Source organism: Cyprinus carpio, chromosome B8 (assembly GCF_018340385.1).
Source record: "Cyprinus carpio isolate SPL01 chromosome B8, ASM1834038v1, whole genome shotgun sequence".
Taxonomy (NCBI): Eukaryota; Metazoa; Chordata; class Actinopteri; order Cypriniformes; family Cyprinidae; genus Cyprinus; species Cyprinus carpio.
This window is the reverse complement of record NC_056604.1, coordinates 4,561,934-4,581,581: the sequence shown is the minus strand read 5'-3', so window position 1 is coordinate 4,581,581 and position 19,648 is coordinate 4,561,934. Positions and strand designations below refer to the sequence as shown.

General features: G+C 35.2%; 2 protein-coding genes and 1 long non-coding RNA gene across 8 annotated transcripts; 2 read left to right on the top strand and 1 right to left on the bottom strand.

The window, feature by feature from the left end:
* Positions 1-2,313: 2,313 nt before the first annotated feature.
* LOC122138216 lies at positions 2,314-4,714 on the bottom strand. The gene is made up of 4 exons (XR_006155395.1): positions 4,572-4,714; positions 4,391-4,422; positions 3,002-3,071; positions 2,314-2,713 (listed from the first exon to the last, which is right to left on the bottom strand). It is a non-coding gene; the product is annotated as an uncharacterized LOC122138216 (long non-coding RNA).
* Positions 4,715-5,711: 997 nt separating this feature from the next.
* On the top strand, positions 5,712-14,089 carry LOC109051478 (WD repeat-containing protein 13-like). Of its 4 annotated transcripts, none has more exons than XM_042729289.1 (10): positions 5,722-5,817; positions 6,869-6,948; positions 7,075-7,306; positions 7,601-7,710; positions 7,960-8,090; positions 9,825-10,132; positions 11,768-11,948; positions 12,069-12,210; positions 12,295-12,413; positions 13,455-14,089. In XM_042729289.1, the coding sequence occupies exons 2-10, from the start codon at positions 6,908-6,910 to the stop codon at positions 13,637-13,639; spliced, it is 1,449 nt and encodes a 482-aa protein (XP_042585223.1). In that variant the 5' UTR covers positions 5,722-5,817; positions 6,869-6,907; the 3' UTR covers positions 13,640-14,089. The 4 variants fall into 4 exon arrangements, with proteins under 4 accessions (XP_042585226.1, XP_042585223.1, XP_042585225.1 ...); XM_042729291.1 differs by lacking the exon at positions 5,722-5,817 and adding an exon at positions 5,927-5,949; XM_042729290.1 differs by lacking the exon at positions 5,722-5,817 and adding an exon at positions 6,200-6,222.
* Positions 14,090-14,625: 536 nt separating this feature from the next.
* Positions 14,626-19,255, top strand: LOC109051476 (ankyrin repeat and SOCS box protein 6-like). Of its 3 annotated transcripts, none has more exons than XM_019069026.2 (7): positions 14,626-14,705; positions 15,270-15,403; positions 15,474-15,646; positions 15,732-15,838; positions 15,998-16,106; positions 16,193-16,279; positions 17,995-19,255. In XM_019069026.2, the coding sequence occupies exons 2-7, from the start codon at positions 15,303-15,305 to the stop codon at positions 18,723-18,725; spliced, it is 1,308 nt and encodes a 435-aa protein (XP_018924571.1). In that variant the 5' UTR covers positions 14,626-14,705; positions 15,270-15,302; the 3' UTR covers positions 18,726-19,255. The 3 variants fall into 3 exon arrangements, with proteins under 3 accessions (XP_018924571.1, XP_042585228.1, XP_042585227.1); XM_042729294.1 differs by having other exon boundaries at positions 14,702-14,836; XM_042729293.1 differs by lacking the exon at positions 14,626-14,705 and adding an exon at positions 14,756-14,906.
* The last annotated feature ends 393 nt before the right edge of the window (positions 19,256-19,648 follow it).

Sequence of the window (19,648 nt, the reverse complement as noted above, 5' to 3'; positions counted from 1 at the left end):
GGACATGCACCATGGTAATGCAAGGGTTTCAGAAGAAGTACCTACTATGGTATAAATTACACGACATCATGAAAGTACTGATGCAGTAATGCTATCAGATGGTAATACTGTGACACTTAAATCCACGTTCCATGGTACTGTACTATAATTGCACATGTCTAAAATACTATGCTTGTACTATAGTTCCATGGCAACAAGCACAGTTTTGTAAATATAGCCTTTTTTTATTGGATACCATGGTATTCCATCTACCCTTGAGTATGTAAATGCTATGGTACAGTAGTAATTGAGTATCATAGGAACATGGCTCATTATAGAATACTGTGTTAATATCATGGCATTTTGGGCATGTTTTTGTAACATTGTAGCCTATTTTGTTTATTGGACATTTAACGTTTTAATACCATGGTATTCTATTATGTAGCCTACCTTGGAGTATGTAAATACCATGGTACAGTGCATAAATAAATATATATATATATATATATATATATATATATATATATATATATATATATATATTATATATATATATATATATATATATATTTAATTAGTACTGTAATACAGTATATGGTACAGAACTTCATAGAATAGCATGTTAATACCATGCTTTTCAAATGTGTTTTGTAATTATAGTAGCCTATGTTGTTTATCGGACATGTACCATGGTAATAACATGGTATTCTGTATCATATGTATCATATATTTAAGGCCCAAATATGGTACCTCATAGAATACCATAGAAATACCATGGTACTTTTGAGTACATTTTTATAATAGCCTGTTTAGTGTTTTTGGACATGTATCTTCGAGTACTGTGTATTTAATAAAGATATGAACAATCATAAGCACTTGTAGGAGTTTTATATTATATTATATTATTCTAGATTTATTCTCATATCCTGTTCTCTCTTAATAAAAGTTTGAGCCAGTATACCAGTTTATACAGGTCTGACCATCGCATGACATCTTTGGTTAAATGCCACATATGATAGCGTCGCTGCTGTCAGTAAATATTCATTACTTGAGATTAAATATGAATGGCATATTTTTTTTTGAGTGCATCCGGAGTGAAATGCTCACATCACTCTGACAGGTTTATGGCTCTGCATATATAATCACACACACTCACAATGTGTCTGATGTGGTTAAGTCAAGAGAAAAATGACATGCTTTGTGACATTCAATAAAGCAGAAGCACTGTATGGTCAAAAATACTGGAGTGCATTTAATATGCTTTATTTCCAGAACCAACACAACCCCTAATCTAGTTAGAAGACTACATGCACCTCCTAAAACACTTGTTCTCTGGCACAAATACATCCTATGGTTTAGCTGCCTCAGCCTAATACTGTATAACATACATGCTTTCTATTCCCTGAGCGCTGTCTCTGATGCATGGATACACTACACCTATTACTCTCTGCTGTCAACTAGGCCAGATGCTGGTTCACCTGGGGACAGTATAGGCAAAAATTGATTTATTTTATAATGCACATGTTATTGTAGGTCAAAGCAAGAGGCTACATTTCTTTTTGTTATAGAATTATGTAGCTATAAAATTGATTGCCTGAGGAATTGAGATTGTTTGAATAAATATCAAACAGCAAAAAATTATAGTTGAACCTATTCATTTTCTTTAGTACATGCTCCTGGTTTTGACGCAAATGATTTATTAGTGTACATGTTATAAAAAAAGTATTTTTTAATTTTCAAAGTCTTTTATTAATATTCACACCAGGACGCATTAAACTGATCAAAAGTGACACTAAAAGCATTTATAATAAAATGTAAGAAAAGATTTTGACTTCAAATAAATGCTGTTGTCTTTACCTTCATATTAATCAAAGAATCCTTAAAAAAGTGTCATTTTCATAAGATCCCCCCCAAAAGGCAACACAACTTTTTTTTCAACATTGATAATAATTAGAAATGCTTCTTGACCAGCAAATCAGTGAAGATCATGTGACACTGAAGACTGTAATGATGTTGAGAATTCAGCTGTCATCACAGGAATAAATTACATTTTTAAATATATAAAAATGAAAAAAAGCTATAATTATTATTTGCTAATTTTAAATTAAAAATACAAATTATAAATAATAATATTAAATTATAATATAAATTGCAATATTAATAATAAATTATAATATGAAATATTACTGTATTCAAAATAATGATGCATTGATGAGCATGAGACTACCTTCAAAGATATTTAAAAATCTTAATGGCCACAAACCTTTGAATAGTATTGTGTATGTAAATAAATCAATAATTTGATTTAAAAATCAGTCAAAATTTCAAATTATGGCAAGTGTATGAAATCATGTTTATTTGTAAATCAGTTCATTTATGTAAAACACTGTTGAGCTCTATGACATGGGTGGAGTCAGATTAACAGATGAGGGCGGGCCACAGACTCTCTGGAGTCTTTATATTGGCCCAACTTCCAATGAGCAAATCACCAGTGTTATTCAAACGTGAGACCCATGTGAGGAGGTACAGAAGGGACAGACTACGGTGGCTTAGGCCAGGCTCTGTCTAGCGATGGTCAGATGGCTGCTGGTGATTGGCTGGGTGGTGGGAGGAGCAAACCTCAGCCCGGCCGACCCTGGGGGCCCCCATGCTTGCGTCGACAAGAGCCCAGGAGAGTCTCCAGAGCCAGCTTCACGAAGGCCTGGAAATTATTGCTCCTCTCCCTTCGGCTGTCCTGCGGGGGAAAGACAAAGAGACAGATACTTTGACTGGAAACAAATCCACTTGTCCCTGAGAGCAAGAAATGTGCAATCTTCTTTATCATTTGCATCAAGATAACGTATAGTATTTATCGTTTTACACTTTATTCTATGTAATCAATCAAACAAATCGTTATTTGTGAGTCAAAGCCATAAAAAGCATTTTACATTTCAGATATGTGCAGTGTCATTTTTGCTTGTATTTCATGCATCTGAAATGCCTTTTTTTCACTTGTGTCTTCTGTGCTGTTGTCAGTATTTACCTCCTTGCTTTTTGGCATCATCTCCTTTCTGATCACCTTTCTTCGGCTGCTCCTTGGGATTCTGAGGTTGCTACAGGGAAAAATAAATAACTAAATAAAATTCAGTTTCAAAAGAAAGCATTTGAAGATCTCAGTTATCCCAACTAACAAAAGTATCGTTTTGCTAACATTCCTATTAAGTTATGAAAACCTTATGCCTGAATGTTCTCTGAATATTTCAAATGATTAGATAAAACTTTGAGAGAATGTCTCATTTATCATTGTGCAGACATTAGAAGAATGTTTCTTTTGAATGGTCTTTAAATATTCTAAAAGAAGTAGTAACAAGGTTTAAAAAATGTTGCAGAAACCAACGTTCCATGAAGGACGTATAAATAACGTTTTTGTGTGAATATTAAAGACCAACAACTTTAAATGAATGTTGTATTACTATTACTGGAAGAACATTTAAAGATCTAAGTTATTCCAGATAACAATGAATGTTCTCTAAATGTTCCAAAAATATGTTAAAGAAAACATTAAGAGAATGTTCCAGTCATCATTTTGCAAAAATTATAGGAAAGTTACTTTTGAATGTTCTTAAACAAGTAATAAGTAATATCATTTAAAAAATAAATTTAGAAAAAGATGTTTCATGAACAATGTTTTTCTGTGCACGTTATTAAAGACCAGACAACTTTAGATGAACAGTCTGTGAATGTTACTGGAAGAATGTTTAAAGATCTTAGTTAACCCGGTGAATAAAAGAAAGTTTAGCAAATGTTCTTATGAAGTTATGAAAATGTTATTTCGAAAATGGTCTCAGAATGTTTAAAACAACCTGTTTTTTTTTTTTTTTTTTTTTTGTTAATGCAAACGTCAGAGAAAACATTAAGGAAATGTTTCATTAATCATTGTGCATATATTATACACTCTCAGAAAAAAAGGTACAAAGCTGTCGCCGGGGCGGTACCTTTTCAAAAGGTACTAATGTGTATACTTTAGATACTAATATGTACCTTGACTCTTTAGGTACAAAGGTGTGCCTTTTGAAAAGGTACTGCCCCAGTGACAATTTTTGTACCTTTTTTTCCAAGAGTGTAGGAACAGTTCTCTCTAATGTTCTCTGAACATCCTGAAACAAGTAACATTTCATAAAACATTTCAGGGGAAAAAAAATTACCATGAACGATGTCTAAATAAGGGTTTTGTGCTGATGTTTTGTGAATGTTATTAAAGTCCAGACAACAGTTCTATTAATGTTGCTGGAAGAATTTTTTTCATACATTTGAGAGAACCTTGCCAGAACATTAGCCTATACTGACAGTGACTGATTTTGAGCAGGCTTTATGAATTATGTGTGTGTAACTTTCCAATATGTGCAATGGGTCTGCTGTGGGCAATTTTTACCTTGGTGGTTGATTTCTTGTCCGACTTGTTACCTGTTAAATGTTAAAACATTCAGGACATTACTTTTTGCATGCCTTGTGTAATCTGCTAATATTATTATTGCGGCAGTTTTGCATATTACATATCATATGAAATCATTTTTAAAAAGTGTTCATATTTCATACTTTGCTTCAATATCTACCTTTTGTTCCAGGCATTTTGGCTGTGCTCCAAAGTCCTTGTGTCCTTCTAGAATAAGCAGTGCTGGGCCACTGGCGTGGCCCTCATTTATGGCGCCAGCCACTGAATGACTCCATGTACGGGCCCCCTTCGGGAAAGAGCATCAGGAACAAGCAAAGAGCCCCGTCAGCTGTGCCTCTGCACTGTCCTGCCATGGGCCTCTGCTGAGCTCAGGTGAAATCATGAGTGTGTATGTATCTTTTGTACAGTTAATCCTTTGATTTTGCTGAACACAGATCGATAGTTCACTCCCAGCCTTTCCCTCAACACAGATAAACATACTAATTTTGACATTTTAATATTCCAGTTTGAAATTTAGGGCAATCTGCCGGGTAACAGACTCTGATCTACTATTTCTGATGAATTATGTTAGTTTTACCAAGACAATGTTGTATCTTTGTTATTTACATATAATTAAGAAGTGACAAAGAATTGGGTTACACTTTATTTTAAGTTTTTTTTTAAGATTTTATTTTTTCCTTACATTTACTACATTTTAGTACTGAGTAATGTTAGTTTACTATATGTATATGGTTAGTATTAGGAATATGGTTTGGTTTAGGGTTCCTTGCATGCAATTATGCATAATTTATTGTTTTAGTAAGCACATATAACATGTAAAACAAGGACACCTTAAAATGAAGTGTTACCAAGAATTGTATTGATATGCACAAAGCAAAAAGTTTAGACATATCTAAATCTGGCATAAATAAAATAAAATAAAATAAAAACTGCTTTAATAATATAAATATATAAAATACTTGTTAAAAATATATAGTTTTTTTTAGTTATAATAATAAATAATAAATAATATTTAAATATGTGTTTATATATTAATATGGATATTTGTAGTTTGTGAACTTTATTTCTGAGACATGTCATTCTGTTGAACTTCACACTTGAAAACAGAGATGCATTGACTTTTCTGATGGCATATTAATTTTTATCGACTGATTGTAAATACACTAAAATATATGTAAAGAAATCTCTGCTCTTTAATGTACATGTATGCAAACGTCAGTTTTCGTGGCCAAGTGACACAGCATGACCTGCTGTCCATCTCCAACTTCATACAAACCATAGGACAGTCTTCGTTACACGCGCTGCGGTGACGTCAATGATATGCAGATCAGCTGTTGGAAGGGCGGGTCGGTCACGTGATCACGCCAGTCCCTTCAGACAGAATGAACCGGTGAGAGTCTCGCACGGTAGGTGTCCTTTAGATACAAAATTATACATGACATTAGGTTTCAGTAAGTTAAACCCATTCATGAATTGTTATTAGCGAAATATTATAGCCACAGGCTGACTGGCACGATTTGTAGGCGGATTGTTAATCGGTGTGTAACGGCTGTTGTTGTTAGCATCTCTGCTAAATGTGGCTAATGCGTCAAAACATTGGTTTTTAAAACAAACTATGTGTTTATGCTGTGCAGAAATATGAAATATTTTGTTATTAAATATATCTTATAAACGTGCTAACGTTAGTCATGTTGCATTGTGCTAATGTGTTGGATGCCTGTACTATTTGTACATTAAACTGGATTAATAAGATATTTTTTATTTTTTTGTTTACAAAATATGTTTTAGGACTGTTAAAGTGAGCATTTAAGGTATTAATGAAATACGTTTAACGTATTTTTTACGTTTGCATGTGCTTAATTTAGTCATTTCATTCTGCTTTTCAAAGAAATCAAGACATTAATTGCTATATTTTTTTCTCATAAATGTGTGTGTGTGTGTGTATATATATATATATATATATATATATATATATATATATATATATACATACATTTTTTTTTTAAATAATTTTATGAACGTTGTCAAGTTAATTAAACCTAAATATTTCCAGATAACATTTTAAAATTTTGTTTTAGTAAAATGACAATCCAAAAGCCAGATATTTAATTTTGGAAATAATTATTTAATTGAATTTATACTTAATAATATAACATAGAATAGTTTCCTTACACTATATAAATGGATTTTGCACGTAAAATATGCAGCTGCCCTTATGTTTATAAATATGTATTTATTATATTTATTATGAGGCTCTCATAAGGGAATTGCTGTATTTTGGGGTCCTTAACATCAAAAAGTTTGAAAACCTTTAAATTACATTGTTAATTGCTTTTATTGTTTATATTAAGGTGATACAAATTATGTTTTGACATCTTTAGTTGTTTTATATATATGATTATTTTTTTTGTTTTACATTTATTTATTTAATGTCTAGTGTATGTGTGTCTCCTGCAGCCCTTGTGTTTCCTGCATCTCTCTGTGTTTGTGGATCTCATGGCTGCTGTTTGGCAGCAGGTGCTGGCAGTGGACGCAAGGTGTGTGCATGATGGTCATTGGAGCAGGACTCCAACTGTATATTTATGTACGTTTTTGATGGCCTAATCATGTGTCCCATTATTGTCTGTTTTCTGTCTTTTTGCCTTTTTTGTCTTCTTTCTCAGGTACAATGCTTACCGCACACCTACGTTCCCCCAGTTCCGCACGCAGTACATCCGCCGGCGCAGCCAGCTGCTCCGTGAGAATGCCAAGTGTGGCTTTGAGCCGGGGCTGCGCAGGCAGTATCTGCGTCTGCGCAGTCAGTTGCTCGCCCTGCGTTACGGGCCTCTGTCAGAGCAGAGCAGCTTCAGAGCCAGCAGTGTGCGCAGTTCCCGCACCACACTGGATCGCATGGAGGTTAGGTGCATTCAGAAACAGGGAAAAGGGTTCGAGAAATGTGGATAAGGAGTTCTGGGCTGAAATATGCCCCACAAAAACACAGACAGAGGGCAAGATAGAACATCTATATAGTCCTTGATATAAATAGCAATCCAGATCCAGGTCATTGTGTTGTGTGAGAGCTGCAGTGCATGTAGATTGCGAGCATGAAGGGCTTTATGTTGCTGTGATGCTAAATTCTAAAATCATCCTTCATTACTGTCTGCTTTTCTCTTTTTGTGGTATTTTTATCCTCTTTTCTGTCTTTCAATGGACTTTGAGGAGGATCCCAGGGCTCAGGGTGCCAGAGGCCACCGGAGATCAGTAAGTCGTGGTTCGTACCAGCTGCAAGCCCAGATGAACAGGGCGGTGTATGATGAAAGGTAAAGCCCACTAACTTCTTCATCTGACAAATGTTATGAAATGCATAATGTTTCGTGAGAAAGTGTGACATGCTTAAGCAAAACAGGTACTATTTGTTAAAACAGGCACTATTTGTTGAATCAGCATCCCAAAAATTAGTAAGAAACAAGTAATTGATTTCATTAAGCAAATATGATGCCGGGTGTTATTACCGTCTTTTGCACTGTGTACCAGTATGAATAATTCTCTGGTTTTATCTTATGTGCTAGGCCTCCAGGTAGTCTGGTGCCCACCTCGGTGGCAGAAGCCAGTCGGGCCATGGCAGGTGACACCACCCTCAGTGAGAACTACGCCTTTGCTGGCATGCACCACATCTTTGACCAGCATGTCGACTCAGCGGGTGAGTGAGCTGTTAATGATATGACTAAGGGTGGTGACCAACAAAAATTACTCTAGTCTATATGAGTTTAAAAAAAAAAATAATTAATCGATGATCAATACCTTAAAGAGCAGGGTGAAAGAATGTCAATACAAAGCCTATTTAATGTAAAAATAGTAAATAACAAATGCTGCATGCCCACTGATTTATCAACATAATACTTACTAAATTAGAAATAAATAATTTGAAAATGAAGCATGAAAAATATTTGAACTTGATGACAAAATTAATATATAAAATAAACAGATTTATACTTTAGACAGCAACTTCTTGATTCTGCAGTCTTAGAGCTTGATGCTTCCTTATTTTCCCAAGGAGCATGTGCTCCTAAGTTGGAAAATTTAGGAGTGCATTAAAAAAAGTTATAAAGAGTTTTTAAAATATGTCATTAAAGAACCGACTTTGACACACATGCTCATAAATACATTTTACAGTTTGCACACATCTATTTTTAGTTGCAAATATGAGAGAAAAGCTTACACTATTGAGTTCTGAATCATATCATAGTAATATATTAGGGCTGCACGATTAATCAAATGCTATTGTCATGCATATCTTGTCAGTAAAGCCGGTTCTGTGATTAGTAGTAAATCTCCAGCACGTGCTTTCAGATGGAGCAGCATTTACCACACAGAACCGTAGTTCACTGACAGGCTACACAAAATTGCGTTCATAATTGCAGACGATATAATCATGCAATTATGAAATTGAAGAAATCATTCTGTGATTATGAAAGCTTCTCAGTGAACTACGGCTCTGTGTAGTAAATGCTGTTCCATCTGAAAGCTTGTGAAGATACACAATTTAATAACATGTTTTTACTCCAAACTCACTTCATAACGTCAGTCGAGTGTTTGAAATAAATCCTTCTGTGAGATGATGTGGCTTCTTAAACAGAATAAGGCACGCAATATTTCATAGTATTTTAAGCAGTGATAAAGGCTATGTCAATTAGCATTGCATTATTATATACTTTATTATAATAAATTATAACAAGACGAAGTCAGAAAAACCATACATTGTGCTAGTCATTTGTTTATTAGTCATGTTGAATTAATGAAAGCAGTTAAATCTTCTGTTTATTCAGCAACCGCTATAGGGATTTCCTGGAGTTCTTCTGCAGGGTGTATTTGGAGTTTCAGTGCGAGAGCGCCCTCTGGCTTTCAGATGGAGATTTACTACTGATCACAGAACCTTGCTTCACTGAAAGATACGCATGACAATCACAGCTTCTGCCTACTCGCGATTTATTGCCTCTGAGATTTAATTTTGATTAATCGTGCAGCCCTGTAACACACACACACACATATATATATATATATATATATATATATATATATATATATATATATATATATATATATATATATATATAAGACCAATAAAAAGCAGTGACTGGATTTCCATTTTTTTTTTTTTATTGTTTGATTAATATTTTTGTTCAATTTTTGCTATGCCACATCTGCTAATTGACAGATCTGATACTTTGGTATATATCCAATCTGCACCTTAGACATAACCGTATTTAGATGAATGCTTCATCAAGGCCTTTAATCCTTTTCCTGTGCAGCTGCATCACCACTAGCCTGCTTCAATGCATCCACGCAAATGTTTGACAGTAGCCATTTGTCAGTCTTGGCTGTGGACTGTTGTTTTACATTCTCATGTTAACCTTTTACTATTTTATCTCCTCAGTTCCTCGATTACAGTTTGCCAATGATGATAAACGCCTCCTTGCCTGCTGCTCATTGGATGGGACATTGTCAATAATGACGTTGTCCCCGCCTCCACCAACTGTAAAGGTGACACTAAAGGGCCATGCTGGTCCCGTGACTGACTTTGCCTGGTCGCTCAGCAATGACATCATTGTGTCCACATCAAAAGACGGCACTCTGCGTATCTGGAACACAGAGGATGGACGCTGCATCCGAGAGGTGGCTGACCCAGAGGGCAGTGAGCTGCTGTGCTGCACTTTTCAGCCCATGAACAACAACCTGACTGTGGTGAGTCCAAACGCCAGCCAGCCAAACACCACCATTTAAAGTTCAGCTCAGTAAGTTTCTTAAATGTTTTTGAAGGAAGCCTCCTGTGCTCTTATTTGATCAAAATACAGTAAAAAGAGTAATATTGGGAAATTGTGAATCAGTTTTTTTTTCCTGTTTTAATATATTTTACAATTTAATTTATTCCTGTGATGGTAAAGCTGTATTTTCAGCATCATTACTCCAGTCTTCAGCATCACATGATCCTTCAGAAATCAATCTAATATGCTGATTTGCTGCTCAAGAAACATGTCTTATTACTGTCATATTTTGAAAACAGCTGAGACACTAAATATTTTTATAGAAACCACAATACAGTATTCTTTGGTGAATATAAAGTCAGAATGGGATTATTCAAGTTGACAGAATTTTTCTGGCCTGAGTGTATGGAATTGTTTATGCTGATGAAACACTGCAGACTGCTGTGACAAATACCATCAACCCATTCAGTAATCCTGTTAGGGTGTGAAATTAACATGTGCCACCAGCCAAAAAGAGTCAGCGATGGGAAATTTTACTTACCCATCAACCACTGTGGTGGGCGACCTATAAAATATGTCTGCATGACATTTTACAAGAAACTCAATTGTTGGTTTGATTATATCTCTTATACTTTCTTTTTTACATGGCTTTTAAAGCAGTTTTGTCTTATATGTAAACACTCCAACTAAACTCAGACAATCTCAGGAGGTGCTATGAGTTTGATTCATTTATAACGTGCATTGTGAACACAAAATAAATTGAAAAATAATGTTTATATTGTTGTTAGGTTTACTTGATTACCCATGCATAATTATTTAGAAAAACTGTCGCAAAATGTGAGTAACAAAAATTATGCATCAGGATTTTAAGGAAGGTTTATTTGTTCATCCCTCAGTCAACATTGTATTGCATTGCATGAAATGTTTGAAACTGCAGAGCTTTGATCATAAAACTAAGCATTTAAAAATCATGTTAGAGTAGGACATTATTAGGAGATATAGAGTGACAAGTGATATTTCTATGTATTTATGTAAGTATTCTGCTAGACTATTATAATTATTTAATTGATTTACATTAAAATCAGAATTCCATCTTACTTTTCGGCCATAAAAATGTCATAAATTACAATTGCATATTTTAATTGATTTGGATCACTGAAAAGCCATAAAAGTGTGATGCATCAAATATGGTATAAAAAATAATAATAATAATAAAAAAAAAAAAACACATGCAAACCCTTTTTTTTTAGATTTTGCCTATACAGATTATTTAATAATTATTTCTTATGTTAGGCTTTTCAAGGTAATACATAACCAAACAGAGATTCATTGTACTTCTGGAAAAATATTTCAAAATAATATTCACTCACTCAGTAGCATCCGTAATATAAATATTTGCTTTTATACAATGCTGCAATAAAAAGAAAAATTACTGACCAAGACCATAAAGAGAGCTACAGATTGTTTCATTTTCTAGTTATTTTATGTATTTCAGTTTAGAATATAAAGTCTTTAAGCGTCTGTTACACATTTCCTACACTGGATCCCATCTACTGCATGATGATTTTGCTGTGAAGTATTTTCAGATGATATGATGCATCAAATGTGTCCCCAGGTTGGCAACAGTAAGCACCACCTGCAGGTGGTGAACATCTCCACTGGGAAGAAAGTGAAAGGAGGCTCCAGTAAGCTCACCGGTCGAGTGCTTTCTCTCTCGTTTGATGCTCCGGGGAAAATCCTGTGGGCCGGTGATGACAGAGGAAGCATTTTCTCCTTCATCTTTGACATGGCCACAGGTACAGTACAAAAGGGTTTTCTTGCATAAAGCATGAGTGGAAAATCTGGACAACATAATGTAGATGAGAGTATAGTTACAATGTTGGTGTTTATGTAACGCTGAGGTTCTTCTTCCACAGGAAAACTGACCAAAGCTAAGAGACTGGTGGTGAATGAGGGCAGCCCTATCTCCAGCATCTCAGCCCGCTCGTGGATCAGTCGAGAGGCACGGGATCCATCACTGCTCATCAACGCCTGTGTCAACAAACTACTGCTCTACAGGTTAGAATGCACTTACAGCAGCTCAGATTGTCACTTTCTCTTGACTGAGATGATTATTGATCAGTGTGGAACTGGTGCTGACAGGGTCGTGGATAATGAGGGCACTCTACAGCTGAAGAGGAGTTTCCCCATTCAACATGGATCCCAACCGCTGCACAGCATCTTCTGTCCTCTCATGTCCTTCAGACAGGGAGCCTGTGTTGGTAAGACCGCAATCATCATATTACGGGGCGGGCAATTTCTGTCTGTTCTGTGTGTCAGTATATATCCACTACTATTCAAAAGTTTTGGGTTGGCGTGATTTTTGTATGTTTTTGAAAGAAGTCACAGAATGCTCACAAAGGCTGGATTTATTTGATCAAAAATACAGTAAAACTATAATATTGTGAAATATTATTACAATTTAAAATAAGGGGTTTCTATTTAAATGTTTTAAAATATAGTTTGTTCCTGTGATGCAACGCTGAATTTTCAGCATCATTACTTTAGTGTCACATGATCCTTCAGAACTGATTCTAAAGGCTTGGGTCACACTGTATTTTTCGTTCCATTAACTTCCATTGAAACGCATGCAAATGCATCAGACGGGAAACACAAGCCCGTGTGAAAAGTTTCGTATTTTGCTGCATGCCAAAGTTCAAGCTTGGTGAACTCTGACGTGAAGCTGTGTGACCAACAGCAGATCGATACGTCACGGCATGAACTCATGACTGAATTAAAAGAACAAATTTAAAACTGCAGCGCTGCAGGAAAGTGGAATGGATTGTATGTTTATACATTTTAGATGTATTATAAATTATGTGTTGAATTTAAGTTTTTAAAAAGACGAAAAACAGTTTCGCATGCTCAAAGTCTAGTGTGACCGTGGCTTAATATGCTGATTTGCTGCTCAAGTAAATAATAATTTCTTATTATTGTTGATGTTGAAAACAGTTGTCCTGCTTCATATTTGATTTTCTTGATTCTTTGAATATTAAGTTCAAAATAACAACAATTATTCAAAATAGAAATCTTCTATGACATTATAAATGTCTTAACTGTCACTTTTGATCAGATTCATTAAAAAATGTTTTGAATCATTTATTTTTAAGTTAGCATCATGTTAATGACAAAATTTTCTGTTTGAATGGCACATCACAATCACTTAATGAGATTCCTTTTCAGTTAGGATGTTGCCTATGTAGGCAGCTCACTATGTTTTGGTATAAAGCCAAAGTAAGTGAATCCTGCTCTTTCCCTTGCAGTCACCGGCAGTGAGGATGCATGCGTCTACTTTTTTGACGTCGAGCGCAACACTAAGGCCATCGTTAACAAGCTGCAGGGCCACAGCGGGCCCGTCCTGGACGTGAGCTTCAACTGCGACGAAAGCCTGCTGGCCTCCTCTGACACCACCGGAATGGTGATCATCTGGAGACGGGAGCAGAAGTAACCACGGCAACTCCAAGCTTTCGCTACCTTGGCAACAGCATCTTCAGTGCAGGCAGGCTTGAATCATGTGCAGTGAAACCCCTACTGTAAATGTCAAGATGACTGATGTGTTTTGAGTGAGTCTGAACTAAATCATGTGGACCATGAAAGAAACTTGTGTATTATCTTTGTTTTAGGGCTGATGTTTCTGTTTTTGGTTTTGTGGGACGTGGCTCTTGTTTGTGAAATTCTTTAGTGCTTTGTGGTCATAAATGTGCAGCTTAAGAGAGGAGACGTTAATATAATTCTTTGTTCACCTTTGTGCATTGCGTGTCTTAGTGAGTGAGTGCGTGAGAATGAGAACGTTGAGTCTGCGTGTCACTGAAGTTGCATTCGCTTGCACAATAACACTACTGTATTTATGCCTTGTTGAACTCAATAAATTTAATCACACTAGCTGAATTAAGCTACATATGGTCTTTCTGTTTTTCTTCATATTTTCTTGTCATGTTTCTTTTTTTGGATGAATATTTTTCACATTTAAAGATTGAAGCACATGTTTAATGAAAACCTAGTTATATTTCAAATTTGAATATGAGTAGGCCTCCTCAAGTGAATAATATTATAAAACGTTACCCTGTGTTAGGCTTTTTGAGCAATTTTGCGGGGCAACATTTTTTGAGTAAAGTTGCTTGGGCACTTTCCCATTGAGAATGGGTGACAAATTTCTATCTGGATAATTTAGATCAGTCATTGGCCCTGTATCTCACCTGGTTGCCCATCGATGACAACACTGTGTATCATCAGCATAAATACAATATATATATATATATAATATATATATATAATATATATATATATATTTGAATGTAAATCTGATTTTTGGTGACTTGAGACTTGATTCACATGAAAGTCTAAACACTCATTGCTATTTTTATATGTACAGGCTTTTATTTTGAAATTAACATTCGTTAATTATTCACAAGCCCACGTTTCTGCGCGTGCTTTTATTTTGAAAAGACAAAAATCATCTCACGACACTTTCTTTCACTGTAACGTGGGAGGAACTACTTCCGGTTCTGCAGTGGGTAAGCTAAAGGAATAACAAACATAAGAATAAAAGGCTAATTATTAAATATATTTTTTTAGTTAAAAACATTTCCGGAAGCTTTGACTACGCATGACTCACACAGAAAGCGGTAGACAGTAAACTTAGCAGGCAAGTAACGTTAACGTCAAAGATTCCACAACATAAAACAACGAACAAAATGAATAAATCTGCATCACAGGTCTAGATTCTGCTAATTCAGACGTTATAATTTTTCAAAGACCTCTTATAAGGTGTTAAATTAATGTATATTTTAATTCATGTGGATATACCGCTCTTTCAGAGGTGTGGTCCATCTGATAAAATCAGTCTCTCTTCTGAATGTGCATTATTTAAAAACTAAAAAGAGGATTCAATGATTGTTCCTTATAATTATAGCCTTGGCACATACCATAATTGCTCCATAAGAATTTATAACATTGTTTAATTGTCACAAACAGATTGATCTGTGTTGTTTAAAATTGTGTAGTATTATGTATGTCATGTTTTGCTGACTGACAGCATGATTTGTGTATGGTTTACATGTGTCTGTGTTGTTTTACAGCGTGAAGAGATCGTGGCACAAAGGGAACAGATCATGCCTTTCCTGCACGGCTTCAGGAGGATCGTGTACGAGTACCAGCCGCTGGTGGATGCTGTGATGAGTGTCCTGGGAATAGAAGGAGAAAACCAGCGCAGGTCAGTGTTTTAAAGACTGCAATGATGACAGAATCGTATGAACTGCATTTTGACATCCTGCATTTGACAGGCAAGATGATGAAGAAAGCATCTCTGGGGCTCTTGTGGAGCTGCTGGACAGGGAGTCTCAGTCTCCCGTCTTCATGGAGGGCATCAGTTACTCTCTGTTTCGAGTGGCTGATCTCGGGTTGGTCAGCGCAGCACAGGTGCTTCTGCGTTACGGAGCTGATCTCAACTTTGAAGGTTTGTAGAGGGTTTTGTGATTCTGATAAGCCTCATTATTATCACGGAAACATAATCAGAGCTTTTTTTTTTTTTTTGGATCCAGACCCTGTATCGTACTACAACCCCTTACAGATCGCGGTGTTGAGGAACAAGCCAGACATGGTGCAGATGTTGATATCTCACGGAGCTGAAATCGAAAAGAGGGACAGGGTGAGAAATTATGGAATTATTGAAATGTAATTATGTTGTTTCATAAATTTTTATTTTGAATACAGACATATTCTACATTTTAGATTTATTTGATATATTACAGGCATTAAAAAAAAAAAATCTGTTTAAATATTAGCTTTTTTTTTATCTGTACAATAGATTCATGAAAGCAGTCCTCTTGATTTGGCCGGTGAGGAGGTGGATAAGCTGCAGTGTCTGCGTGTGCTTCTGGATTTGGGCGCTGATGTGAATGCAAAAGACAAGAATGGTATTTCAGCTAAATGAACTAATAAAATAGAATGTTATAATAGAATGGTTTCTTATTATGCGTTACACGTGCTTGCTCTCTCACAGGAAAAACTGCACTGCTTCATGCTCTGGCCAGCAGTGATGGACTCACAGTCAATAATGTGGACAATATCCAGCTGCTTCTAGAAAGAGGTGCTTCACTGTGCATGTAAAACATCAGCTCTGACAATGACATTATTCTGACATGTTTATTAATAGGTATTTTAAAAATGGTTTCACCATGGGAAATGGCATTTCTTTCAAATATTAAACTAAAATTGTTGTTATTATTGCAATGTTGAAAGAAGTATAATTGTATAATTTAATATATACAGTACAGGTCAAAAGTTTGGAAACATTACTATTTTTAATGTTTTTCTTCTGCTCATCAAGCCTGCATTTATTTGATCAAAATACAGAAAAAAATGTAATATTGTGATATATTATTACAATTTAAAATAATTGTTTTTAAATTTATTATACTTTAAATTATCATTTATTTCTGTAATGCAAAGCTGAATTTTTAGGATCATTATCACATGATCCTTTAGAAATCATTCTAATATGATGATTCATTATCAAAGTTGGAAACTTGCTGCTTAATATTTTTCAGAACGTGATACTTTTTTAGGATACTTTTGATGAATAAAAGGTAAAAAAAAAAAAAAAAAAAAAAAGAAGCTATGTTTTTAAAATATAAATATTTTGTAATAACAATATACACTACTGGTCAGTAATTTGGGGTCAGTAATTTTTTTTTTTTCTTTCTTTCAAAAAAATAAAATCAATACTTTTATTTAGCAAGGATGTGTTAAATTGATAAAAAGTGATATAGAAAAGAAAATATATTATTAGAATATATATTATTAAAAAAAAAAATTCTTTTGAATAAATGCAGTTCTTTTTAACCTTTTATTCATCAAATATATTAGACAGCAGAACTGTTTCCAACACTCATAATAAATCAGAATATTAGAATGATTTCTAAATGATCATGTGATAGACTGGATGTTACATGTGACACTGAAGGCTGGAGTAATGATGCTGAAAATTCAGCTTTGCATCACAGGAATAAAATATTTTTTTAAAGTATATTCAAATAGAAAAAACTATTAATTTTAAGTTGTAATAAATTTCACAATATTACTGTTTTTTTCTGTATTTTTGATCAAATAAATGCAGGCTTGATGAGCAGAAGAGACTTCTTTCAAAAACATTAAAAAATAGTAATGTTTCCAAACTTTTGACCTGTACTATATATATATATATATATATATATATATATATATATATATATATATATATATATATATATATATAATATATATAAAAATATGCACTCATTTTAATTATATAGTTTGGAGTATGGATTTTTTATATTTTTGTGGGGGGGTAATTTTATAAAAAGTTACACATTTATATTATTATTAAAAAAAAAATATATATATATATATATATATATAATTTAATATAAAATGTTAGAAATTATATTCATAATTATATTACAATTTATTTTACACACACACACACACACACACACACACATAGTAATTATTTTATTTGATACATTTTTTATTACACTTTTTTTAATTTTATTTTTTTACATTTTACATCAGGGTTCCTCAAATCTTACCCTGGGGGGCCAATGCACTGCAGTGTTTAGCTCTAACCCTGATCAAACTCACCTACCTGTGATTTTCTAATGATCCTGAAGACATTGATTAGCATGCTCAGGTGTGTTTGTTTAGGGTTACAGCTAAACTCTGCAGGAAAGTGGATCTCGTGGGCCAGATTTGAGGATCCCTGTTTTACATGTTTCTTTAAACATGTTGTTAATGCTAACATCGTGTTTTTATTATCCTGTGCAGGTGCAGATGTGAACGCCACCACATATGATTGCGAGACCCCCATGACCTCGCTCACATTCCTGGTGAAGGAGGCTCTGAACAGCAGCGTGGAGGATGCGAAGGAGAAAGGGCACTTCTGTACCCGCGTGGCACATCTTCTGATCAGCCACGGCGCCGATCCCAGCTGCTGCTGGAACATTGCCGACGGGGAAGTGTGGGAACATTCGCTAACCTACACCAGTCTGGAGAACTTCGACTTGCTGTTTCCCCTGACCGCCCTTCTCCTCCAGCATGGCGCTTCCTTCATCTGTTCTCCCCACAGCACCTCCTACTGGACAGGTCAGCAGTTGATAATCACACGTCTCGCTGAGGCTCTCCGGGAAGCTTTAGATGCTGCCGAGGCAGCTGATGTTTTAGCTAAAGCTGAAGCGCTGTTGGATCTGGCAAGGATCTGCTCTCCAGTCGTTCCTCCCCTCTTCCCCCGCTCACAACTGCCCGTGCTGGACCAGGCCTCTACCCATCAGCCCCTGCTGGAGCTCTACAGCAGACTAGAGGAGCAAGAAAGGTGTCCGCTGCCACTGAGATGCCTTTGCAGGAGACTCATCCGCCGCTGTCTGCGGCCCTGGCCCTTTGAGGAGAAGGTGAAAGCCCTGCCACTGCCAGACAGACTGAAGGACTCGCTGCTCCCAGAGAACAGCTGGAGGGACAGAGCCGGCTGGGACAGATTCAAACCTCGACATTCTTCACGCTGAGAGACACGCTTTATGTGTGTGCTTGTAAATACGGAGCCCTTAATGACCAGTGCAGTGCACTCATTAAAACTCACATAAAAGTGACTCTGTGCCTGCCTCATTTGATCAACATGCAGAAAGATCATTTTCCTGGTGATCTGAGAGTGAGAAAGTAATAAAAACTATATGAATAAGTGTTATACATTTCATGCATAGATGTGACTTGGTGTTTTCTGTGTCAAAATGACAGTAACTTCATTTTATTCTACGTTACCAGGTATTTTTCTCTCAATTTTGTAGTTTATCTGTATATCTTCCAGTATGAAAACTGATAATTGTTTACAGTTAAATCGTTAATATCATGAACAGCTTCTCTGCTGTATGTGCATTGAATTTTTTTTTTTTTTTTTTTTTTGTGTGTGTTTATATTTAAGCTGATTTGGAGTTGCTGATTGGAACCAAATTCATTTCCATTTTCTTTATTATCATTTATGTGATATTCTGAATGTGCCTTAATAAAAGCAACTTTGTTGTTGTAGTATTAAAGAAAAGTTTGAATTGTACAGTGTGAAATTATATCATATAGTGTGGAGCTGCCGAAATGTGAGTGGTGTGTTCACACTGAAAATTCCAGCAAGAAGTGCACTTCATAGACCCAGATGATGCACTTAATTAACCTAAAAGACAAAGTGTGAAATGTTAGACACATTTCATGCACTTAATGGTCGCAGCATTAATTACAAACAGTACATAGTGTGTAGTAAGTCATTTGTGACGTAACTAGTGTCTGTGTTTAAGTCACTGACAGATTTATTTAATCAATTTGGTACGATTCATTAAAAGCAAAGTCATTATGAGTGAAAAAGTGCATTATAATTATTACAATTCGATAAAAACGTCCTTAAAGGACCAAGAGAGTCATTTAGTTTGCTTAGTCCGACTGC